The sequence below is a fragment of the Hyperoodon ampullatus genome (assembly GCF_949752795.1).
Source record: "Hyperoodon ampullatus genome assembly, chromosome: 19".
Classification (NCBI taxonomy): Eukaryota; Metazoa; Chordata; class Mammalia; order Artiodactyla; family Ziphiidae; genus Hyperoodon; species Hyperoodon ampullatus.
In genome coordinates this window covers 58,548,789-58,574,986 of record NC_136932.1, presented here as the reverse complement: position 1 = coordinate 58,574,986, position 26,198 = coordinate 58,548,789, and the positions used below count along the sequence as shown (strand labels likewise).

At 41.1% G+C, this 26,198-nt stretch overlaps 1 protein-coding gene across 1 annotated transcript in view; it reads left to right on the top strand.

Moving 5' to 3' along the window:
• Positions 1–2,847: 2,847 nt before the first annotated feature.
• Positions 2,848–26,198, top strand: part of TOM1L1 (target of myb1 like 1 membrane trafficking protein) — a gene marked incomplete at its 3' end in the record, with an annotated part of 38,931 nt that continues 15,580 nt past the window's right edge. Inside the window, exons 1-7 of the mRNA XM_079725406.1 lie at positions 2,848–3,101; positions 5,544–5,628; positions 7,507–7,585; positions 14,329–14,478; positions 15,947–16,072; positions 16,967–17,068; positions 18,035–18,151. Coding sequence (XP_079581532.1) covers positions 3,044–3,101; positions 5,544–5,628; positions 7,507–7,585; positions 14,329–14,478; positions 15,947–16,072; positions 16,967–17,068; positions 18,035–18,151 — 717 coding nt within the window. The 5' untranslated portion in view covers positions 2,848–3,043. The remainder of the gene's footprint in view (positions 3,102–5,543; positions 5,629–7,506; positions 7,586–14,328; positions 14,479–15,946; positions 16,073–16,966; positions 17,069–18,034; positions 18,152–26,198) is intronic.

Below are 26,198 nucleotides of genomic sequence, written 5' to 3'. Positions count from 1 at the left end.
AGGAATGGGGGAGAACATTTAAATATTAAAATAGAGAAAAGGTGCCTGTAATGGGAAAAGTTTGGGACTCAGGGATAAGCTATTGTGTTGCATTCTCTTAGCTGGAGCTGAATGGCCTTGGGGCGGTCACTTCGCTTAGCTGGCTGTCCATTTTTTCATCTGTAAGATGATGCAGTAGACATGAGATTTATAAGGGTATGTCCATATCTGACAATCTAAAAAATTTAGTGGAAAGAAGAGAATCAAATGAGAGGGTGAAAAAGACTCTTAACTGCATAAAGCCTGATGATGGGTCAACTTTGTTTCCAGATATGTGTGTTTGCCACGTTCAGTCACCTCATTCTCCGGGTACCATCCCCTAGAACCCACTTTTTAAAAAGTAAAGGGTACCACCTACCATCTAGGCTCTACCCATGGGAGTACATAGGTTAAAGTCACAGCTTCTGGAATCATACAGTCCTTCACTATGACTGCATGAAAAATGACTTACTTTGGTTTTTCTAATCTGTAAAACAGAGTAATAAGAGTACTGGTTTAAGAGTTATTATGGGATTAAATGAGAGAATGCATGTAATGTATTTACAGCACACCTAGCATATAGTTCTAGTAAAGAAAACATTAGCATTCTTGAACAGGTACAGAAAGAACAGCAGGACCCTGTGCCAGCAAAGTATATGTATATCTTCTTCAAGATAGGAATAGGGGTCCTGATATACTTTGAACCACACAGATCTTTAAAAGAAAAATGAGGAGAAACATGCTCAATGAGCAGATTCATCTAGTGGCAAAAATACAGGCTCTAGAATCAGGCAGCCATGATTCAAACTCTAGTCAAGCTATTTATTAGCTTTATATTTTTAAATCTCAGATTACATATTTGTAAAAATGAAGTGTATGCTACCTGTCTCCAGGCTTAGGAAGACTGCATTCAGATGGATTTCCACTTCCAGGCACTTAAGTGTATTTAAAGTACTGTAAAGGTTATTTGCAGGAATTCCCTGGTGGTCCAATGGTTAGGACTTGGCACTTTCACTGCAGTGGCCCGGGTTCAATCCCTGGTTGGGGAACTAAGATCCCACAGGCCACGCAGCATGGCCAAATAAATAAATAAAGGTTATTTTCTTTGCTTCTACCTAGCATTATGACTTATGTGTAAATAAACGCTTAGTAAGTGTTTTTAGAATTGAACTCTTAGTGAGATTTTGCTCCTGGTATCCAGACATTTTACCCTTGTTTCTTTCTGGGATTCTGCCTCTCCTCTGACCTTAACTTAGCTGTGAATTCTATCCTACTCTCAGACCATACTAACACGGACTGGGTTGATTTCCCCCCCTGGGGACTTGGAGGATCATGGAGAAAGTGGCAGAACACAGAAAGAAGGCTGCAACCACCACAACACCCCCGTAGGCAAACGGGGAGAAAAGAGCTTCAGGGAGTACCCATCAACCTGGTTCTGTTTACCCAGACATAATGTCCTGAACACGCTCCCTGGTACCATGTTCTCAGTGCCTCAATCCCGTAGCACAAGGAAATAAAAACCAAAACTTCTCCCATAAGAAGTAGCAGAATTATGTTAAAAATTTGTATGTTGATTCCTTCCCAGTTCTCATTCCCTGATGGAAGGCCACTGACACCAAGAGCAGCCTAAGCTGAAATTTTCTCTTTAAGCTTTTAGGGTTCAGAGAGTGGGATATTTTGTAGAGTCTATAACATGAAAGAGATTAGGTTGGTGATGTCACAAGAGGTTTTCAACAGTGTGGGCAGAAGCTGTAGCGATGACTAAGGTAGTTGATAAGTAGCACCATAGGAAGTAGTTACTCACCCTGGATAAGCAGGTGGAGAATATTAGTTACAGGCAGGAGGCATTTACAACAAAAATGATTCATTCTAGATTTTAGAATCCCAGGTATTAGTTCACATGGGTCAAGAAAAATTAGAAATAACAGAATTAGAGCAAAAAAAAGTTAACCCCTTGGCGCACACTAGAATTGGTTTTGATTTCTATTTTTAAATATATGACTAAGGACATAAGCCAGACCGATCCCCCTTTGATCTCTTGTCACCATTTCCAGGGCCCAGGAAGGGCTTATCGAACTGGGCCCCACTTGACCACAGGAAGCAAGATCTGGAGGCACAGGCAACCCATCTTATGCTAACTGCCATCACCTTGGAGACACACCACTCCCCAGCAGGCTCCGGCATCGTGGAAGATTGTTACCATCGCTAATCAGATGTTAATCGAATGCACAGAAAAGGAAATAAATTCCGCTTCTGAAAGGGCAGCTGGAAAGAGGTTGAAATGCTACAGCTCGGATTTACATTCCAAAGCAGTCCTAAGGCCAAACACTCCCTGCCGCAGCAGAAGGAAAGCCCCTCTTGTCTTCTCACCTTCGCTGGAAAATAGTTCCCCGTAGGAGCCGAGAACTCGCTGGGCGGCGCCACGTGGTCCCTCAGGAAATTGGGGCGAGACAAAGGACGCCGGGTCCTGTGAGGCCTCTCGATTGAAGCCAGTCCCTCCTCCTGTCCATCACCTGCAGCCTTAAAGAGCCAGGGACACACCTTCCCTCCCGGATCTCTGGGGCGGGTAAATAAGTCGGGGTGGGGTAAATATTTCTAGTTACGAGATTCACTCAGTGGTTAAACATTTATTTTGTGGGTGCCAAACGCTGACCTAAGCGGGTTATGCGGTTAATGCTCACAGTAACCCGAGGCGTGTGTTAACTCCATATTTCCTTCTCTACAAAGGGGAGCAGGAAGCGCAGAGAAGAACAGCACCTCGCCCCGTGAGTGGCAGGATCCGCCCCCGGGTCACTCGTCCCCAGCGGTGTCCCCAGGGCCGCCCGGCCGGTCCCGCAGCTCGTGGCAGGTGCGCGTGTGCCCGCCCCCTCTGGCGCTCCCGCCTCCGTCCTCCCCCAGGACCCAGCCCGGAGCCCGGCGCCCCGCAGCAGCCGGGGGAAGTGCGGCCCGGGGGGCGGAGCCAGGGCCGTGCGGGTGGAGTCGTGAGCCGCGGCGGCGGAGGCTCGGGCCGGCTCCCTGCGCTACCATGGCGTTCGGGAAGAGTCACCGGGACCCATACGCGACCTCCGTGGGCCAGCTCATAGGTAAAAGGGGGACCCCTCCGGCTTGGGGCCGGGACGCTACGCGTTGACTGTGTTCCCGGCCGCAGAGGATCGCGTGGGTCCGAGTTCGAGGAACTCCTCCCCCCTCCCCCGCAACTTTCCCAGGCCCCGCGCTCCGCTGGTCCCGAGCGGCACCTGTCCCCGCCGACCTCTCTCGAACCCCACCTCCTCACCTCCCGTCTTCCAGTGCCTTCCGGGGTGGGGGTGGGTTGGAAGCGGACAGGTGGACCGAGGGGATCCAGGTGTGGCGTGGCTGGGCCTCTACGGGGGCGTGTCAACTTCTGGGCCAGGGGGAGCTCTTCAGAAAGTGAGTCCACCCGAGGGCCAAGTGTTGTCCTGCCCGTTTTGCAAAGAGAAAAAGGTTCCAGGAGGTTAAGTGCAGTGACCTCGATGTGACAGGCAGGTCTCCAAACTAGTTCTGACTCCAGGCCCTTAAAACGTGAGGTACTTTTTCGGGGTGAACAAAGAGAACAAACATGCCTAGCACTGGAGCGAAGGAAGGAGGAGCCAGGCGCGCTCTGGGGACACGAGAGGCCTCTCCAGGCCACTCGGGGCTACACAGGTGTCTTGCCTGACTCCTTCCCTCTCCCGTGGCCGTGCTCTGATCCACGTACGCGGAAGCCGGAGCCAGTGCCTGGACTGTTTAACAACAGCGGCTCCCTTCTCCCTGGTCTCTGATACCTCCCTTGGGAACCGGGTGTGGCACCGGTGCATATAGATTTCAAGCAAAGCGTGATCACTTCGGGGAGCTTAGCGGGATGAGGAAATCATGAAAACCTGGTAGTTATAATAAGGAGGCTCAGATTTGAACAGTTTTGCCTGCAGCTCAGTTAACTGCTGTATGACAAGAACACATTACCCCGGGACTTCCCTGGTGGTCCAGCGGTTAAGACGTCGCCCTTCCAATGCAGGGGGCACTGGTTCTATCCCTGGTCGGGGAACTAAGACCCCACATGCTGCGCGGCCAAAAATAAATAAAAAATGAATAAATTAAAGAACAAAAACCAAAACACTACTCAACGTGAAGCTTAGTTCCCATACCTTTATAAGATGGTGAGTGTAACTATCATTGAGGACGAGGTGCTTTCTAAACTTTCTAAACAACACATGGCCGTATCTCTGTTGGGTATTAAAATGAACCCTGAACAGAAGTGGATTCAGGCTGCATCTTCATATGCTGATTTATTCTTTAATGCTGTGAACATTTACTGACTGCCAGCTATATCCCTGGACCTGGACCAGGCAAAGGTAAGACGTGGTCTCAGCCATCACGGAACGCATAATCTTGTAGGGAAGGTGCACACAATTTCGTACTGACAATAGTGCAGTACCTTTGCAATAGAAGAGAAGTGTAAAACACCCAAAACTTATGAAAAGGGGGAACTTAACTCTGCCATGGCTTTTGACGGGTGAATAGGAGTTTTCTAGGAAGATGGGAAGGTGGGAAGAAGGAGGACAGAATGGGGAGCAAGAAATCTGGCAGAAAGAACCCTGTAACTGAGCACAAGTTCGGTAAGCCTTGTCCATTTGAATGCCAAATTCAAGTAGTGCTTCTCCTAGATGAGGAGCAGTCTAAGCTTGGGGGTTCCCCTAACCAAACCTTTATCTTCTTCATTATCCTTTTAATTTTTGCTAATTTTTGCTGTATTCCCCTAGAGCCTCATGTTTTCATGCTGAGGGATATTCTCCTTTCTTGTAGTGGAGATGTTAAGCTCATTTAGGTTGAGTGTTCTATTATCCTTCCCAGGTGACATTTTGTATTCTTAAGGAGGATGTCAGAAGAGGGAAAAGCTATCTGACTGTTTAATGATGGGGTTACGGGTACAGGAGCCTTCAAGTCTGCCTGGTGCAGCTCTGGTTAGTACAGGTGCTAGGAAGTACATAGACAGTTTCAGTAGATCTCTCTTTTTCTCAACCCCCTCCCGCCCAAAGGAGTGACTTTTAAAAAGCAAACAAAAACTGGCATCAAACATCAAACAACCTAGATTTGAATGGTAGTTCTACCGTGTACTGACTGTGTAGCCTTGGGTAACTTCCTTAACCTTGAACTTCTGTTTCATCACCTCAAACAGTGGGTTAAATGAAATTGTGTACGATAAGATACTTCGTTTAGCACTGTGCACTTCATCTTGTAGGCGACTGTCCCTCTCTGAAAGACAGGCAGGCAGATGGAGATTTAGCTGGGTTGTCCTGGCCCTGCAGCCTTTATTAATAGGTCACTCATTACTGTTGCAACAGAAGCACCTGGGTTTTGACTGATTCTTGAATAACGGGGAATTGCTCAGAAAAAAAAATCTCTCTGCTCTTTGGTGATATAAACTTAATGGTACTTGCTGGTGAACTCCAGGCAGATTGTTTCAGGAGGACCAGACATGTTTTATTCTGTTGTAGCTCAGATTCAACACAACAGCTTTTTTTTTGCAGAAAAGGCTACATTTGCTGGAGTTCAGACTGAAGACTGGGGCCAGTTCATGCACATCTGTGACGTAATTAACACTGCCCACGATGGGTGAGTTCAGTGTGTGGTTCATGTCTTTGCCTCTCATAAGAAGTATCAGAACTACAGCACATTTTCTCTTGCAAACTGGTTTTCTTGTTGAAATAGTGTTTCCATCACCTTTTAAGCACCCACTGCCTTTTGAAGACATGTCAGGTTGAAATATTAGGACAGCTGCTTGTTTCAGCATGTGGAATATCTGAGAATCCATTATAATTTTTCTCCTCTTTGCCTTTTCCTTAATAGTTTCAAATTTTGTCTTGGTGTGGCCCAAATTCCTTGTTCTTTAAGGAGAGAGGGAGATATTGTTTCCTTTGTTAGGAATTCTTCTTGCTCTGATTGGCAATATTTTATGTTACTGTAACTGAAAAATATTATCAAGAAGCTAGTGGACTCCTGATGGTGAGCTGTCTCTGGGCAGTTGTCATTATCAACCAGGAAATAATCTAGCAGTTGTTTTCCTCTGCCTGTCACAAGACAATTCTTTTTTTCTTCCGAATGCCAACTCACCCATGTTTATGCTGAGTTCTTAAACAATGTGGTATCTTTTGTTACACTTCTTAAACTTTAGAGAATTGAAGTTTAAAAAATAAAATAATTAAGAAGGCCAACTATTTTGTGATTTAGTCTGAACAACAAGTTGTTATAAGGGATACAATTCTCTTGATTTTCCTGTGCATTTAAACTAATAATGAACGGCAAAGGAGACTGTCTTAGTTTTTGTTGATGAAGAAAACATTACCCTTAATTATTGACTATATCAATGGAAAGTGCTTATGGTTAGTACTTTAAAATATTTATGGTGTTTTCCCTGTAATCTTGTTTACCATATTTGTTTCCTCTAAACGTTTTCTTCACTGATAATACTAATTTCTTCACTGATAATGCAAAAAGGGAAATGCAGTGTAAATTTTTTTTCTTTTAAAACAGTGTCTTTATTCTTTTCAACTTTTGTAAGGGTTTCATCTTAGATTTTATATATGATTTTTTAGAAATATATATAATATTATATTTTATAATAGTTACAATTCTAAGTATATGTAATATTATGTAATTATATTATCATATAATAGAAATTCTACCCATGCAAGCATAACAAACAAAATTGGAAGGTAATATGCAAAAAAGATTGTATCTTTTAAGTTTTGAGGTATAATTGGCATATAGCACTGTATAAGTTTAAAGTGTACAGCATAATGACTTGAGTTACATATACTGCAAAACAATTTCCACAATAAGTTTCCTTAACATCCATCACCTCATACAGTTAAAAAAAATGTTTTTTCCTTGTGATGAGAACTTTCAAGATCTACTCTCTTAACAACTGTCAAATATACCATACAGCAGTATTAACTACAGTCATCATGTTGTACGTTACATCCCCATTACTTATCTATAACTGACCATCTCAAAGTAAATTTGGACTATCTACTTACACATAGTTCCTCCTTTTGTAACATAAAATTGTAGCATATCAGAACCTGACCTGGTTAGTCCTAATTCCTCCTACATCCCATTGCCTATAGGATGCTTAGGAAATACTAATAAAAATAGGTAACATTTTTGGAAATTACATTTCCTGTAAACTGGTTCTGTGCGTTGATATGGGCTGTGGGTGTGAGTACATTTCACATGTAGTGCTTTCTAGGTAATGATCATCATCTGCATATTTTATTTGATTCTGACAAGGAGGTAGGTAGTATTGTCTGCCTAGATGTAAGAGGAAACGGGTGTAAAAAAGTTAAGTCATCTGCCCAGAGTCACACAGCAGAACCAATACCTTGGTTATCTCCTTAGCCGTTCGTCTTTCCACACTGCATGCTGCTTTTCAGAGACTACTTGCTTTCAGCAATGGCTACGTTGATGATTTTACTGTGTTTATTGCCACAGGCCAAAAGATGCAGTAAAAGCTTTGAAGAAAAGGATTTCCAAAAACTACAATCATAAAGAAATACAACTTACATTGTCAGTAAGTATTTACTTTAATGATAAATTAAGACTAGGATTTTCCAAGCAATAGTCACATTTCTAATTTTGGGTATAAATGATACAAATATTCTGAGATAATTAATAGGTTAGCAAAAAGTTATTTACAGTATGAATTAAAACTATTCATTTATTGAGAATTGCAGAATCAAGGGAGTTTTGTTGATTGTAATAGCATTTAATTTGGTGGAAAGTGAGTGATTCTGGAAAAGCGTATTTTCCTGGTTAGGAGATGGGAACTGGTGATGAAAAACCTGTAGGTACTGAGTTGCTCAAGAAGTTTGTGTATGTGTTACACATGAGGAGAATAGAAGCTTGAGAAATGCCTCCCCGGCATCTTTCTACCTCATTTGAACACCTCTGTGGAATTCTGAGATGCTGGAGGCTCTTTAGGGTTCAGCCAAGTTCTGCTGTTTGGTATAATTTGGAGAGTGTTCTTTGTTGATTTAAACAATTCTCCTGTGCACCTTATCGCTTGATTTGGGTGTGGACATTTATTTGACATGTTCCCATTTTCCCCCAACCTTGGCCGTGTGACCTCTTCAGTTGCTTGGTGAGTTGCTCATTTTACTTCAGTATGTTTTGCAAACCCTGCCTGCTGCCTGAGAGTGAGCTGTGTGGCTTTCTAGTTTCTTCTGTGTGCCTTTGCTGACCTCAGCCCAGCCCCAAGCCACATGTGGTTATGGCACTACTCTGCCAGCATCACACTGCTCTTAGGGGACTTGGATGTGTTTATCTAGAGGGCTGTGGAATAGAGGTGAGCACAGCCCCCCTTTTCTAGCTTCAGGGGGAAAAGAATTTATCACATCTTACTTACTTGGAGAGTAACTGAATGAGAAAAAAATGAAGTCTTAATGATACTATCACTGAAGAAACCCTTCAAGTTGGGATCTGAATATAGTTTTAGAGGGATTTTCCTCTTTCCCCTTTTTTGACCTCTCCCCTGTCCTTTACCATAGCAGCCTCCTCAGGGAGGTCACGGAATGCAGGCAACTGGAGAGAGAGGAGTAAGGCACTTCAGTAGAAATGTCAGAACAATGGGTTGGTGGTGGAAATAAACCTTTGCCTGGTACCTGGTTGATGCTCTCAACAACCCTTTGAAGAAGTTGTATTATTGACTCCACTTCAGAAATGAAGAAACTGGGACTTAGTGAGGTTAAGTGATTTTTTTTTTCTTCCCCTCCAAGATTTAAGTAGCATAGGCAAGATTTCAGTCCGGTTCTCAGATTCTAAATTCCATGTCCTTGCCCCATACCACCTGGCTTCTCAGAACAAGTCAAGCCCCTTGAAAGAAGAGGCTGCTGTGTTTCATTTGTGTTTTCAACTCCTTTCTACGTGGTAGAAGACCTAGTGCATCAATGTACCAGGTGTTGAGTGGTTAATGACTGAGTGTCCTTCAGCCTCCATCCCACTCTCCTAGCATCCAGGAAGGACTCAAGGAATGTACTGTAGAATTGGGGTAGAAAGATACGTAGCTGTGCCCTAAAATGAAGTGGATCTAGGATATCTCAGGGCTGCTGAACGTTAGGAGAATTGACTGAGTAACCTAAGGGCAGAAGATGAATTTATGCCACTTTTGTATTTCAGCATGCGGTATTTCACCTTCTTACAGTTGTTTATTCTATATAATGCGTTTGTCTCTTTCTGTGTTGTAGCCAGCCTACGTGACATTTCCATGGTTGCTTCTTATCCTTAGCTCCATATTCTCCTCCATCGTGGTTCCTTCCTTCTGGGGATGAACCAGGACTCTTCCCTGGGGAATTTGACTTACTCCAGAGTGTTGTCTCTTTTAGCCCTCCATCTCTGAGTTCCCACTCTTTCTGTCCTTCCAGTAGTCTGATCTCTCAGGCCTTACTCCCAGCTAGCTGCCTGTTCCCTGTTCCACCTCAGGTAACTGTACATCCTCCACCTCCTAATTTCCACACCAGTACGTGAGAACAAGCGAATCTAAAACCTGTGCCAGAGTAAGGGTGAGAGTCAGGCTGGGGGTCATTGTTAGGGGCAGAGTTCATTAAGGTACCTACTTCTTGGATTTTCTTTGAAGTGGTCTTTGACTCTTGATAGCTTCATGCAGATTTCCCCAAGTTGTATAGTCAGTGGCCCAGTCACCTCACCGCACACTACTCACTGCATTATAGTGGTATCTTTAAGGCTTCAGAACAGACTTTAATATTAACTTAAGCCAGACTTAATTATGAGACAGATTAGTCACAGAAAGAATCATCCAGGGGCTTCCCTGGTGGGGCAGTGGTTGAGAATCTGCCTGCTAATGCAGGGGACACGCGTTCGAGCCCTGGTCTGGGAGGATCCCACATGCTGCGGAGCAACTAGGCCCGTGAGTCACAACTACTGAGCCTGCGCGTCTGGAGCCTGTGCTCCGCAACAAGAGAGGCCGCGATAGTGAGAGGCCCGCGCACCGTGATGAAGAGTGGCCCCCGCTTGCCACAACTAGAGAAAGCCCTCGCACAGAAACGAAGACCCAACACAGCAAAAATAAATTAATTAATTAATAAACTCCTACCCCCAACATCTTCTGTAAAAAAAAAAAAAAAAAAGAATTATCCAGTGTCTGTCAAAGGCAATTATATGTTTACCAATAAACTATTTAAAAATGAATCCTCATATATTACATTTTCATTTTATTACTGTGAAGTGATGAGAGCCTGTCAAAGTCAGTTATAAATGTCCTTTATATTATCTGTCATTTGGGTTCTCCATGGACTTGTTAGCCTTGATTAGATCTTTGACGGGATCTGACTAGCCTTTGATTTCCTACCATCAGTTGGTGGGGCAGTTTTGTCAAGAAGCCAGTAGTTTTGTCTTATTTTTAAAAGCATTTTGTTACCAGGCTTTATAACTCGTAGCCAGAGGCTAGTGTTTTCTTGAATGAGTCAATTATGATAAGTCTCAGTAAGATGCTGTTATTGTCAAGAGGAAAGTGATTGAACAGTTCCTAGGAATCAGTTTATTAATTGGAGCACCCCCTAGGTGGTGAGCTATGAGGGCTTCAGAATAAGTGTAAAATATGTTTATCCCTTCAGAAACTTAGAAAGTAAGCTCATCCCCTAAGGTGGCCATACCTTGGCGTGGTTTTCAGTTCTGGATGGCCCCAAAGCCTTGTTTACTGTGCTTGGTTTAGAAATTTGCTATTAGAAATAAAACTACCATGGCACTCTTTTTTATTTTCCAGCATTTCTGAAAAGAATACTTATATCAGCTCATCAGCATATTCTCTCTTGATGGGAAATTATCCATGGAAGCAGACGATCACAGTACTTACCATTTATTAAGGTCCTGCTAGGTGTCAGGCTCTTCATATACATTATATTTCACTTAAGCCTTACAGCAGGTTTCTGGAGGAAGGCATGCTCATTTTGCAGATGAGAATCCTGAGGCTTAGTCAGGGTAAGTGATTTGCCCACCCAAGTGCAAAAGGAGATCTGTGAAGCCTCAAGTCAGCATCCTCTCCAGTCTCTCAGCTCCTTGGCTCCTAGGTTCTCTATTCCACCTCAGATTATGGTTTCTTGGTTGTCCTGTTTGCAAAAATAGGTTATGTGAACACATAAATTGCACCAAAGCCCAATTCCAAAATGTGTAGAAGCAAGGTATTTAATTTTTCTTGTTCACCACTATAAGTTTGATTGCTTAGCTAAGTGGGCTGGGGTGTGAAAGAGGTACTGGTGACATATTGTAAGAGCATGAAGGAATTGGTCCTGACATTCTAGATTCCAATGGGAAAACAAAGGGCATGATTTTGTGATCTCCAGATGTTAACATTCTCAGCATTTCATGTTGACTCTTTGATTTTGTACAGGTAACCTTTTAGGAATGTTACCCATTATCATAAAATCTTGGTGCTCTAAAACATAAAAAGTGTTTGTGGAATATTTAGCATTCATTTTACTGTTAGGGAAAATGAGACTTGGAGGCAAAGTATCTTGCCTAAGACTGCATATCTGGTTACATGAAGTATTTTTATAAATTCCCATTGAACTAGAGGTACTTTTCCTCTCAGCATTTCATCAGATAAAAACTCATCATAATAGTATATCAAGCAAAAAGTCATTTGTTATTCAACTTTTCAGCTTGTCTTTTTCTAAACAACTTGCATTGAAATACAATAGATTCATCTTAATATGTTTTGGATTCTGATTTTACTTTCCTTTGCCTTAAAGGTTCTCCCTGTATATTTCACAAAGCTGCACGTGCTCAGCTTCTGTATTTTACGGTTGCATGTTTAGCCACATTGCCCTTAAAACTGCACCTTTCATACCTTCTTCTTTTTGTATTGCCATTAAAGTGACACAAATACAGAGCATGGTGTAAAGTCAGTTTTCAGGGCTTCTTTTCTGCAAAGATGATTATACGTATCCTGGTCACGTTATGGTTTTTGTGACCTCCGAGAAGGTGGTAGCATGGGAACTAGAGATTTAATTTTGTTTTTAGATCACTTTTAGAAATCCACTTTCTGCATGCAGTTCTTCAATACCAGCTCATTCTTTCTTAGCCTGACTTCTGCTTATGTTGCTTTACTGAAAATCTTTTCTTCAAGGTGACTGATGACCCCACTAATCAACAAACCTAGCTGAGTTTTTCAGTCCATATTCTTAACCGTTTGACACTCCATCCTCCTAGAAACTCTGCCCTCTTTTGATTTTACCAACATTATGTTCTGTTTATCTTATGCATCAGTTTCTGTTGGTTGCTCTTTGATTGCCTTTCCTGAGCGTCCTTCTGGCCTCACGCGGGAACCCCTTTGTCCCGTCCTCTCTGCTCATCCGAGGCAGCCTTGATTACTCACATTTGGCCTCACGGGGGAACCCCTTTGTCCCGTCCCCTCTGCTCATCCGAGGCAGCCTTGATTACTCACTTTTGGCTTCACTCTCCCCTAAACTATAGCTGTGCATGTACAGCTCTCAACAAAAAATCTCTACTTGAATGTCTCATTGTCCTTTTTGTCTTAGTCATCTTGAGCTGCTCTAACAAAATACCATAGATTGCATGGCTTAAACAACAGACATCTATTTCTCACAGTCCTGGAGGCTGTGAAGTCCAAGATCAAGGTGCCGGCAGATCTATTGTATGATGAGGGCCCACCCTCTGGCTTGTAGATGGCCATCTTCTTGCTGTATCCTCACATGGCCAAGAGAGAGATGATCTCTCTTATCCCTTTCTGATAAGAGCACTAATCTCATTCATGAGGACCCCACCCTCATAACCTAACTCCCTCCCAAAAGTCCCACCTCCAAATACCATCACTTTAGGGATTAGGAGGTTCAACATGGGAATTTGGGAGGGACACAAACATTCAGTCCACAGCACTTATAAACTCAAAATATCTAAATTTCAACCCATCTTTTTTTTTTTCCGGTATGCGGGCCTCTCACTGTTGTGGCCTCTCCCGTTGCGGAGCACAGGCTCTGGACGCGCAGGCTCAGCAGCCATGGCTCACAGCCCCAGCCGCTCCGCAGCATGTGGGATCTTCCTGGACCGGGGCACGAACCCGTGTCCCCTGCATTGGCAGGCGGACTCTCAACCACTGCGCCACCAGGGAAGCCCCAACCCATCATTTTGACCTTCGACTAGTCGTAGTATCCCATCCCCTTCCAGATTTTCCACCAATCTCATGCAGAGTAACAGTCACTTAACTTTCAGCCTTTCCTTGTTGACAAACCCTGGTTGCTGAAAGTTCTTGCTTCATAATACTCATGGCTTTCCCTTCCTTGTACCCACATCATCCTAGTTTAGGCCTTTCTGCATCAGGCTGTACCTAGTGGGTAACTGCTGGATCTCTCTATCATTCCAGGGTCTTTGCCCTCCAATTCCCTCTGTAGGGTGCTGCTTAAAAACCTTGTCAGAGTACTTTGCATGCACTACCTTTCTCTCAAGTTCAGGATAGTGGTGTGATGGTGACAAAACTAATAAGAACCCTTCAGTGGCTTCTTACTGCCTTCAAGATAATGTTCCAATTCTTTACATTGCCACACAAAATTTCTCTACAGTCTGGTTGAAGCCCCTCCAGACTTAATCCACCCACCTCCCCAATGTCCCCAGTTTGCTGATGTCAAGAAGCCTCTACAAACTGGAGTACTTATTTTCCTCCTCACAGCTCATATGCTTTGTCACCTGTACTTATATTTTTTAATACCATTTACCTGTCTAGACTATTGCTTTATACTCACTTGTACTTTTCTGGACCATTTTTCAAAGCCCAGCATAGAACCACCCTTTTCCAAAAGTCTTAAGACCACCTGGCCCTAAATTGTCACATCTGCCTATAAAGGTCTGTAGCTGGGGTAACCATGTAATTTTTCATCTAGGCAAGGACATTTTTGAGAGTGAAAGGAGGTATCATCGTTAATAAAACCAGGACAACAGGAGTTCACCAGGACTTTCCTGGCAAAACTAGGACAAATGTCACCTTGTCTATAGCCCACATGCTTCGTTTGCACCTCCCATTGGCCCTTGGCATTTACTACCTTGCATAGTTATTAGTTCTCTTATAATTGTGTCCTGGCTCCCCAAAAGGACCATCCGCTAAGCAGTTACATTATGCCTTATATTTCCTCACATTCCCAGAACCTAACATTTTGCCGTGTATTTTAGTAGACACTAAATTATGTTTATTAATTGGAATGCTGGTGGAAATCATTACTTAGCAATTTTTACCTTATATTTAGGAGGTGGTTTTGCCAAAGAGATAAAACGTTTAATTTTTCTCTTTAGCTTATTGACATGTGTATGCAGAACTGTGGTCCGAGTTTCCAGTCTCTGATTGTGAAGAAGGAATTTGTTAAAGATAGTCTAGTTAAGCTGCTGAGTCCCAGATACACCTTGCCAACAGACATTCAGAATAGAATTTTGAATTTCATTAAGGTAAGTCTATTATATATCTTATGGGATGGTGAATGTCTAAGATTAGAGATTTAATTACCTAACTCCCAGTTGGTTCAGTGACCCTTTACAAGCCTGGGATTGAGCCCAAAAGAGTTTTTACTATTCGGTTTTCCATGTAATAATAATTTCTTGGCATTGGATAGTGGCCTTTTCCCGAAGAATTTGTAATCTTTTCCATACGTGTCTCTCAGTTTCTGTCTTATCTACGTCAGATAGGAGAGAGAGTGACGTGTACATTCATTTTGCAGGTGTGGAAACTATGTTCTGGGGTTCTCTGCTTTCAGAGTTATTTGGCAAAAGAGCTACTGATGCTGTTTTAGAATCTGTTAATTCTAGATTTAGTATAGCAAAAAACAAACAATAGTATCTATTCCAGAGCTTCATTGTTGAGGCATGGCAGTTTGATGATTAAAAATATATTATTGTAATGGCCATCATCAAAAAATATACAAACAATAAATGCTGGAAAGGGTGTGGAGAAAAGGGAACCCTCCTGCACTGTTGGTGGGAATGTAAATTCATACAGCCGCTATGGAGAACAGTATGGAGGTTCCTTAAAAAACTAAAAATAGAACTGCCATATGACCCAGCAATCCCACTACTGGGCGTATACCCTGAGAAAACCATAATTCAAAAAGAGTCATGTACCACAATGTTCACTGCAGCTCTATTTACAATAGCCAGGACATGGAAGGAACCTAAGTGTCCATCGACAGATGACTGGATAAAGAAGATGTGGCACATGTATACAATAGAATATTACTCAGCCATAAAAAGAAACAAAATTGAGTTATTTGTAGTGAGGTGGATGGACCTAGAGTCTGTCATACAGAGTGAAGTATGTCAAAAAGAGAAAAACAAATACTGTATGCTAACACATATATATGGGATCTAAATTTTAAAAAAAGTGGTTATGAAGAACCTAGGGGCAGGACAGAAATAAGGACGCAGACGTAGAGAATGGACTTGAGCACATGGGGAGGGGGAAGGTTAAACTGGGACAAAGTGAGAGAGTGGCATGGACTAATATATACTACCAAATGTAAAATAGCTAGTGGGAAGCAGCTGCATAGCACAGGGAGATCAGCTCAGTGCTTTGTGACCACCTAGAGGGGTGGGATAGGGAGGGTGGGAGGGAGATGCAAGAGGGAGGAGATATGGGGATATATGTACATGTATAGCTGATTCACTTTGTTATACAGCAGAAACTAACACACCATTGTAAAGTAATTATACTCCAATAAAGATGTTTTATATATATATATATATAATATATATATATATATAATTAATTATTCTAGTCTCTAAAAATGTACATCCAAAAGTAGCTTTCTTTTTCTGAGTAAGGTACATAATTGTCAGTCTCTCATTTTCTGTCACCAGCTTAGGAGTTGTGTTTTGTTTTGCTGCTTATTCATCTCTGGAACTTTCCATCTCTTGAATTCAGACATGGTCACAGGGTTTCCCAGGAGCTGTGGATGTAAGTGAAGTGAAAGAAGTGTACCTGGACCTTCTTAAGAAAGGTGTTCAGTTTCCTCCATCAGATGCAGTGGCTGAAACAGCCAGACAAAAGGTAGGAGGCCGTTCTTTGACCTGTGTAGAGTAAGACAGTGTAGTGCATGGGTATTTTCTCAATGAAAGGGACCACCCTAGCTCCACCTAGCTTCACCTAAAAGATTAGTCTGTTAGAAGGATACTGTAATACCTCATAGAATACAAGCCGCAAGAAGGGTGGTGTTAGCTGGATCTTTGAACAGAGAACCAAGCATTCAAATGCCTTGTTACTTGTCTACTTACCTTTGATCATCAGCTTCGTTCTTCTCTCATTGCAGACTAGCTTTTTCCACATGGTAAACAACATAGCTCCCAAATTTTCATATTATAGCCTTAGCTTTTTCACATTCCAAGTCCAAAATTTCAGAGAAGGGCCTCATTGAACCAACCTAGGTCACTTTTCCATTTCTGCACAAATTAACTAAGGTCATATAAGAACGGGGTTGCTCCATATAGAAATTATTTAGGTAGAGCAGAAGAGGGGAAGTTTTCAAAAGAAAAGATTGGTGCTAGACAGGCAGGGGTCTCTATTATAGGTAGTCATATAATAGATTTGTTTATTAATACTGTGCCCATAGAAGAGTTTCTCAATGTTCACATGTATTCATTCTCAAGTATGCAAGCAACTTTCAAGGTTTTGAACTTAGAACACTTGTAGTGACTGATTATAATTCAGCTCCTAACTTCCTATAATTTCCATAATGTAAAAACAGTAATTCTTCCCTCCTGCATATTGGTGAGTCCTGCCTTGGTAGAAAAAGCAATTCAGGTGTATACCAAAAGTCTGATCTTTGCGAAGGCTTTGTCCTGAGGGCTAACTCTCCCTAGTGATTGAGTCACCTGAATGGAAAAACTGGACTTGGGGTGGCTGAGTTAATTTAAATGATAATATTTCTATATTTCATGTTGATAGACTGCTCAGATCTCACCGAATCCACCGCCATCTGTTCCTACTGCACCAGCTCTTTCTTCTGTAGTTCCCAAGAGCTCCACTATTATATTGGTCCCAGAACAGGTAACAACAGCCATGACTGTATTTATTTATGACTTTTTCTAAGTTCTAAGTACTTTATATATAGTTTGTTTATTCTTAACAATATTATCATAAGGTAGAGGTACATTTTAACCTCATTTTACAGAGGAGGGGACTGAAGCTTAGTGATACTGTATAAGTTATGATGGTTCAACTCTACGTGGAATTAATCCCATGGATTCTGCCTGATTCTAAAAGCCTGAGCTTTTAACAGTTATGCTCGTCTAGTGGCTTTTGTGGCTTTGTGGAGGCTTGGCTGTGGGATGGATCTCGTGTAAGTTGATTCCTGTTGCTCCTGATAGGACTGTCTGTATGCCATTCCAGAGAGCTCAGTAAGTGGTCATCTTATTACTATTATTAACTGTGCCCATTGAATTACATTTACTTGTTTGTCTATATCTGTTTATCTACTGTTTAGACAAGCAATTATTAAATGAAGCTCATTTCTGTCCTGCTATAAGGGAACTATCATTTAAGACTTTACATTATTATTATTTGGTATTATATAACAATCCATGTGATTAATTCCTCTTAGAATTTAATCCAGGAAGAAAAAAAAGTGTTTCTCTCTTGATTCTTCCTTCTCTAATACCGTGGGACTATAAAACATTCATTTTTTTCTCTCCCATTGGTTTCTAAGAAACCCAGACTAACATTTGCCATTTTCTTCAGGTTGCTGATATGGTTACCTTCTCCCTTCTCCATATTGGTTCCAATCTGACTTTTTCCCTTCATTAACTTTCCTAGAGCATATTTTTAAATTTATTACAAGAGCTCTCAAGACCTTTTAGAAGGTGGAAGATTGTATATTTGTAAAATAATTACATGTACATTTGTATAAATTTGAAAATAATACATTTTACAAAAGTGTTTTCTCTACAAGCAAGAAACAAGGTAGCCATTCTTTGTGTCACACTTACTGGTGATTGATTGTGTTGCTCTCAACAGATTGGAAAACTGCACAGTGAATTGGATATGGTGAAAATGAATGTGAGAGTGATGTCTGTCATACTGATGGAGAATATTCCTGGGTCTGAAAATCGTGAAGACATAGACCTTCTGCAGGTGTAGTATAATTTCAGGGACAAGCAGTCCCTGAAAGTTATTCTCTAAACTTAGAGCCTTGGAGATGGAAGGCACCATAACATTGACTAGTCCATGCTCCAGCATGTTTACTTGATTGTTAAACTTAACGTGAAACTGCAAGGATGACTTTATCAGAAATGCAGTGGTAACTCAGACGTGGTACTTACCCTCTTGCAATAAATAAGTTAACATCATTTAGTCATTCATAGCCTAGCCATATACAACCTCTACTAATCTCCAACTGTTTTAAATGTGTAAAAGTTACCTATCTATTCAGCAAACATATGAGTAACTATAATGTGGTAAAGGATATAGAAATGAGGAGGCTCTACTAGTTCTTGAGGAACTTAGGTCTAGTGAGCAAGAGTGTGTTGTAAACAACAAGTTTAATAAAGTATTGATGCTATAATAGAAATGTATTTATCATACTGTGGGTTCAGGGGTGGGGGCAAGGAGAAAGGTGAGGGTTTTTGGAAAGGTTTAGGTGGAGGCCGTGCCGACGCTGTGGAGGAGCAAGTGGACGGTTCATCTGGACGTGTGTGGGCATGTGAAGGGCACGAGCATCTCAGTATGACCGGAGTGGGGGCCTCCCAGACCCTCTTCTGAGTCTCTACATCCAGGGCACTTGTTCCCTCTAATGGTTTGTTCTAATTTTCAATTTTAAGCTTTCTCTTTATTTTTTCTGGTACGTGGGCCTCTCACTGTTGTGGCCTCTCCTGTTGCGGAGCACAGGCTCCGGATGCGCAGGCTCAGCGGCCATGGCTCACGGTCCCAGCCACTCCGCGGCATGTGGGATCTTCCCGGACCAGAGCACGAACCCGTGTCCCCTGCATCGGCAGGCGGTCTCTCAACCACTGTGCCACCAGGGAAGCCCATCAATTTTACGTTTTAACACACACTTTTAACACATAATTTTAGAAGCAGTTAGAGGAAAAAAATCAGTTTCTAAATCTTTTTCTTCCCCCCAAAGTTAAGAAACTTCTATTTTTACTTTTCTCTGATTCCCACTCCCCACTTCTCATGTTGTTGTTATCTTTCCTTTAAGTCCTTCGACTGTTAGTAAATAACATTTTTCTTGATTATTGCTTGTTTGGGAAACAATAAATGGTGTAAAAATGCCCTTTTTCAACATTACCACCTGTATTTAACTGCTATCTCCTTAAATTGTTACTAGTGGTAAACTTTGAGTGTTTACGTGTCCAAAGATGTCTTTTGGCCGCCGTGTTAAAGGCTCGCAGTTTGGCCTCTAGGTACAGAATTATTTTCCTTAAGTCCTTCAGAGATACTGCTCCATTGCTCTTGCACCCAGTAGTGCTATTGAGAAGTATCATATTATGTATTCTTGCACCTTTGTTTTATAATCTGTTTTTCTGGTTGTATTTGCGATTTCTCTTTACTTTAATGCTTCTGAAATTTCACTATACTGTGTCTAGGGATATGTGTGCATGTATGTGCATATGTGTATTTACCTTACTTAACCTGCTTAGTATCAATACTTGATAGGCCTTTTGCCCTGGCAGCTTAAGTGTATTTTAGTTCTGGGAAATTCTCAGCTCTTATTTCAGATATTTCTTTTCTAGTATTCTTTCTATCTTTGTATGGGACATTATTTAGATGATGAAACTTTCAGTTACAGTTTTCTTATCTCAACTTTTATACACATTTTGTTTCTTCTTTTATGCTGTAGTTCTAGCAAAGCTTCTCCATTTTATGTATTATTTCTCTAAGATATGAACATCAGATTGTCTATTCGGCCCTCCTAATGAATGTTTTATTTCAACAATTTTTTATTTTAAAAATTTATTTCAATTTTTATAATAGTTCTTTCATGGATATGCTTTCCCCTTTTGTCTTTCTAAGGATAGTAATTATTTTTAAAGGTGCTTTTCCATTTGCTCTGTGGATTCTCTTTCCTTGGGTACAAGTTCTTTTGTTCATCACCTCTTTCATTTCATTTCTCAAGTATCTGGATAGACTGGTGATAGTGAGCTCATTTTTGTGTGAGATCCCTGACAGCTGGTCTGCATTTCTGTGACCCAGCTTGCCCATGCCAAGTGGAAAACACTGTTACTGCAGCTTGTTCTTAGTACTATTTCTGAGTATTTCTGTGTTTGCTGCTGTTTTCAGAGTATGTAGCATTGGCACGGGATGATGCTGGGTGGGTTATGTTGGTAGCTGGTCTTCTGAGTTATATGCTTCCTATTTTTCCTGGTTGCTACCAACGACTGGAAACAGTGCCCTATGTCTCTGTCCCAAGCATTGCTCCCACCTAGGCACAGATGCTTCTGCCTCAGCTGTCTGGTCTCACGTGGGGAGAGAGGCGTGAGCACAGGTTGTCTTGTCCAGTTGTCTCACTACTGCACCTCAGCTGTTTGCTAGCTGCCCCTCATACTGTCTTCTTCTGGCTTCCACAGTCTCTGGTCCTGGAGCATCCTTCATTTCCTTCCATGTCCTGTGGCAGTGCTCGTTGTGGGCAGTCTTGAGTGTCCTGGATTGTGCTTTCCTCTAATCCAGGGGTCAGCATGCTGTGGCCAGTGGGTTATATGCAGGCTTCGGTTGTCTGTGAACTCAGAATGGGTTTTACATTTTTAAACGATTTAAAAAAAAAAAAGGAAAAACAGGTCATTTCTCAAGCTATATCTATGCAAGCCTACCTCCAGAGACCACGAGGGGGTCAGACACACCCCTCAAGGAACCCCTTGCCACCCCCCACTCACTATCAATGGATTTGAGTTTGTGGTATCCCTCAGGTGCACAGAGGGTTTTAAACCACAGCTTGGGAGCATCAGGTTCCAGGAGAAGGGTGGCAAGATCTGGTCTGCACAGGTTATTGCGGGCTTGATATGCCATGCCTGAGTGGGCTTAACCCAGGTGGCAGAAGGAAGCCATTAAAGGGATATAAGCTGAAGGACTGCATAACCAGATAAAACTTCAGAAAGATTCCTCTGGTGAACACTGAGATGACAGATTCTTGGGGAAGCAAGACACAACTCTTGGAAACAATTTAAGACAGCATTTCCCACTGGTCTTATGTTGTATACTCTGTGGGGAATATGACATCTGTGGTCAAATAAGTTCAAAACCAACTGTTTACTGTATTTCTCCTCTTGGAGGGTCAAAAAGTTCATTAGTATAGTAAAGGCTCTAAGAGTCTTTTTTTATTGAAGTATAGTTGATTTACAATGTTGTGTTAGTTTCAGGTGTAGACCAAAGTGATTCGGTTATATCAATACATATATATGTATGTATCTATATTCTTTTATTTGATTCTTTTCCATTATAGGTTATTACAAGATATTGAATATAGTTCCCTGTGCTATACAGTAAATCCTTATTATCTATTTTATATATGGTAGATATATTTTATATATCATCCTAATTTTTCCCTCTCCCAACCCCTTCCCCTTTGGTAACCATAAGTTTGTTTTCTACATCTGTGAGTCTGTTTCTGTTTTGTAAATAAGTTCATTTGGACTATTTTTTAGATTCCACATATGAGTGATATCATATAATATTTGTCTTTCTCTGTCTGACTTACTTCACTTGGTATGATCACCTCTAGGTTACTGCAAATGGCATTGTTTCATTCTTTTTTTTTGGCTGATTAGTATTCCATTGTGTATATATGTATATACCACATCTTCTTTATCCATTCACTTGTTGATGGACACTTAGGTTGCTTCCATGTCATGGGTGTTATGAATAGTGCCGCTATGAACATTGGGGTGTGTATCTTTTTGAATTAGAGCTTTCGTCTTTTCTGGATATATGCCCAGGAGTGGGATTGCTGGGTCACATGGTTACTCTATTTTTAGTTTTGGAAGGAACCTCCATACTGTTTTTCCATAGTAGCTGTATCAGTTTATATTCCCACCAACAGTGTAGGAGGGTTCTATTTTCTCCATACCCTTTCCAGTATTTATTATTTGTAGATTTTTTGGTGGTGGCAATTCTGACCAGTGTGAGATGATACTTCATTGTAGCTTTGATTTGCATTTCTCTAATAATTATCAATGTTGAGTATCTTTTCATGTGCCTATTGGCCAAATGTATGTCTTTTGATTGGGTTGTTTGTTTTTTTGTTATTGAGTTGCATGAGCTGTTTTGTATATTTTGGAAATTAAGCCCTTGTCGGTCACATTGTTTGCAAAGATTTTCTCCCTGTCTGTAGGTTGTCTTTTTGTTTTGTTTATGGTTTACTTTTCTGTGCAAAAGCTTGTAAGTTCGATTAGGTCTCATTTGTTTATTTCTATTGCCTTGGGAGACTGACCTAAGAAAACATTGCTACAATTTACATCAGAGACTGTTTTGCTTATGTTCTCTTCTAGGAGTTTTATGGTGTCATGTCTTATGTTTAAGTCTTTAAGCCGTTTTGAGCTTATTTTTGTTTATGGTGTGAGGGATTGTTCTAACTTCATTGATTTACATGTGACTGTCCAACTTTCCCAGCACCGCTTGCTGAAGGGACTGTCTTTTCTCCATTGTATATTCTTGCCTCCTTTGTCAAAGATTACGTGACTGTAGGTGTGGTGTGACCTATGTAGGTGTGACCGTGGGTTTATTTCTGGGCTCTCTTTTCAGTTCCATTTATCTATATGTCTGTTTTTGTGCCGATACCACACTGTTTCAGTTACTGTCACTCTGCAGTATTGTCTGAAGTCTCCAATGGTTATGCCTCCAGCTTTGTTCTTTTTCCTCAGGATAACTTTGGCAATTCTGTGTCTCTTGTGGTTCTGTATAAATTTTAGGGTTATTCTAATTTTGTGAAAAATGTTATGGGTAACTTGATAGGGATCACATTAAATCTGTGGATTGCTTTGCGTAGTATGGCCATTTTAACTATATTAATTCTTCCAATCCAAGAACATGTGATATCTTTCCATTTCCTTGAATCATCTTCGATTTCTTTTATCAGTGTTTTATAGTTCTCAGCATATAAGTCTTTCATCTCCTTGGTTAGGCTTATTCCTAGGTATTTTTTTTTGCTGCAATTTTAAACAGTATTTTTTTTTACTTTCCCTTTCTGACATTTCATTGTTAGTGAAAGAAATGCAACAGATTTCTGTGTATTAATCTTGTTTACTGCTACCTTGCTGAATTCATTTATCAGTTTTAATAGTTTTCGTGTGGAGTCTTTAGGGTTTTCTATATAGATATCCTCTTGTCCACATATAATGACAGTTTTACCTTTTCTCTTGCAATTTGGATACATTTTATTTCTTTTTTTTGTCTGATTGCTCTGGCTGTGACTTCTAATACTGTGTTGAATAGAAGTGGTGAGAGTGGGCATCCTAGTCTTGTTCCAGAATTTATTGGGAAGGCTTTCAGCTTTTCACCATTTAGTATTATGTTGGCTGTGGGTTTGTCATAAAATGGCTTTTATAATGTTGAGATATGTTCCCTCTCTACACGCTTTGGCAAGAGTTTTTATCATGAATGGATGTTGAATTTTATCAAGTGCTTTTTCTGCATCTGTTGAGATGATCATGTGGTTTTTGTCTTGTCTTTTGTTGATGTGGTGTATCACATTGACTGATTTGCATATGTTGAACCATCCTTGTGAGCCTGGGATGAATCCAAATTGATCATGGTATATAATCCTATTCATGTGTTGTTGGATTTGGTTTGCTAATATTTTGTTGAGGATTTTTTACATCTGTACAAAGAGTCTTTAACCCAAAATTTACAGACTTTTTGACTAAAGAATCTCTATTTGCTAAGTATCTGTTAATATCCTATAGAACATCCGAGTAATATGCATTGAGAAATAAATCAGTATTTTGGATCAGTGGTTTTAAGTGTATTATTTTTAAGATATTTTACTTAGGAACGTTATATCATTTTGCTAATGATTCTTATGGTTCCTGGCCTTGGGCAAGTCATTTACTATCATTGGACTTAGTTTCTATATATATAAAATGAAGAGCTAAGATAAGAGCTTAGCTCTTCATTTATACATCCAGGTTATGAGGAGATTAAAAAGAAAATTAATCATAGAGTTCCTATGTAGTAATCCCTTTTTAAAAATCCACAATCGAAGGCATTCACAGATATAAATTTTGTGACTCATGATGTTAACAAGCATGTTAAACTAAAATTTAAAAAGTAAATATCAAAGTAAAAGGGTATGTGGCAGATAATATTTTTCAAAAATGGACATGGCAATATTCCTAGTTCCACACAGTCTTCCCGGCCTTTCAGAGCTCTCAAATGAAGTGACAGGATTTTTCTCTCATGTTTTTATCCATCTGTGGCAAACAATCAATCCTTCAGTAAAATGTACACTGAAACATCCCATTCAAATATGTGCATCCAGTTTTATTTGATGCCATCCTGGAGTGCACTGAAATGCCTTTTTGTGTCCAAGTCTTTGGGTACAGATGTTTGGTTGAATTTTGCAAGGATAATGCTGATTTGCTGGTTGCTGTTTTGATGCCAGAGCTTAGGGTTGTGTGTTGCCTTGAATAGTAAAGAGACTTGGGCTGTAAATCAACATTAGAATGCTACTCATGGCCAATTCAAGTTGAATGGTTCTGGCCCCATGTCAGTTTGTTTATGGAGCCTATTGAATGTGTAACTTTAATTTTCTCTCTTAACGCTTTTTGTTAGTAACTGATAGAGAGCTGGTGTGGGGAGCACTGTTTTTAAATTCTTTTGACAGGTATTTGAACTTTTTCTTGTAATCTAAATAAACTCATAAAAGAAAACTATTTCTCTACTCACAACACTTCAGACACCAGGTCTGAAGTTTCTTCCCTCACATTAAATCATTCAGGCACTAGCTACCCAGAGATAGCACAGACCCCATATGGTAAGAGGCTTAGTCCCACAAGACTGCCCCCACTTCAGACACCAATCACAAGTAGTGGGTCCCCAGGTTACCCACATTTCTGTCCCATTTTGGCTACAAGTCAAATCAGGGGTCCCTGTGATTCCCTCCTCAGGTTCAGTAATTTGCTAGGATGGCTCACAGAATCCAGGGAAACACTTTACTTACCATTGATACAGATGATAGCCAGATGAAGATGTCAAGTGAAAAAATGTACAACCTGAAAGTTTTTGTTTTTTTTTTTTTGCTGGGCTGGGTTTTCATATTTGGGCTTCTCTAGTTGTGGCATGCATGCTCCAGAGTGCGTGGGCTCAGTAGTTGTGGTGTGTGGGCTCTTTAGTTGTGGTGTGTGCATTTAATTGCCCCACAGCATGTGGGATCTGAGTTCCCCGATCAGAGATCGAACCCGCGTCCCCTGCATTGGAAGGTAGATTCTTAACCACTGGACTACCAGGGAAGTCCCTAAAAGTTTTGAATTATGTTTTATTTGGTGGACAAAACTGAAGACTTAAGCCCAAGACACAGCCTCTCAGATAGCTCTAAGGTACTACTCTGAAGAAGCAAGGGAGGAGCCAGGATATATAGGAGTTTTTTTTAACAAAGACCAGGTAGTTGGAACATCAAAAGATTACTGTTAATGAAAGAAAACCAGATATCTCAAGTTAAAGAATTTAGTGCTTTTCTATGTTTGCACAGATACAGGAGTCTGGGCCCACTGAAGTCATTCCTTTGATATACACCTCAGCTATCTGGGGCCAGCATCCTATGCTTTCTCATCCTCACTTTCCTCAGGGTACACTCTTGGGGGGTGGCTGCAGAGGCTGACTGCTAGATGGTGGGCATCCTGTTTCTATCTTGAGTTCCTTCAGGGCTCACCATCGGGGAGGCTGTAATGTGATGGCTTGATGGCTGCAACATCCTTTGTTTACTGATATGGCAGGTGACATTTTCCCGTTGTTGACAAAGAATACATACAGCAAGGTGTGGAAGGGTCCCGAGCACAGGAGCTTCTGTCCCTGTGGAGTTGGAGTTCACCACCTTCCCAGCATCTGAATGTGTTCACCACCTAGAAGCTCTCTGGACCCAGTAGTTTAGGGTTTTATAGAGATTCCATTACAGAGGCATGATTTATTTAATCATTGGCCACTGGTGATTAACTCAACCCCCAGTCCCTCTCCCCTTCCTGGAGGTTGCAAG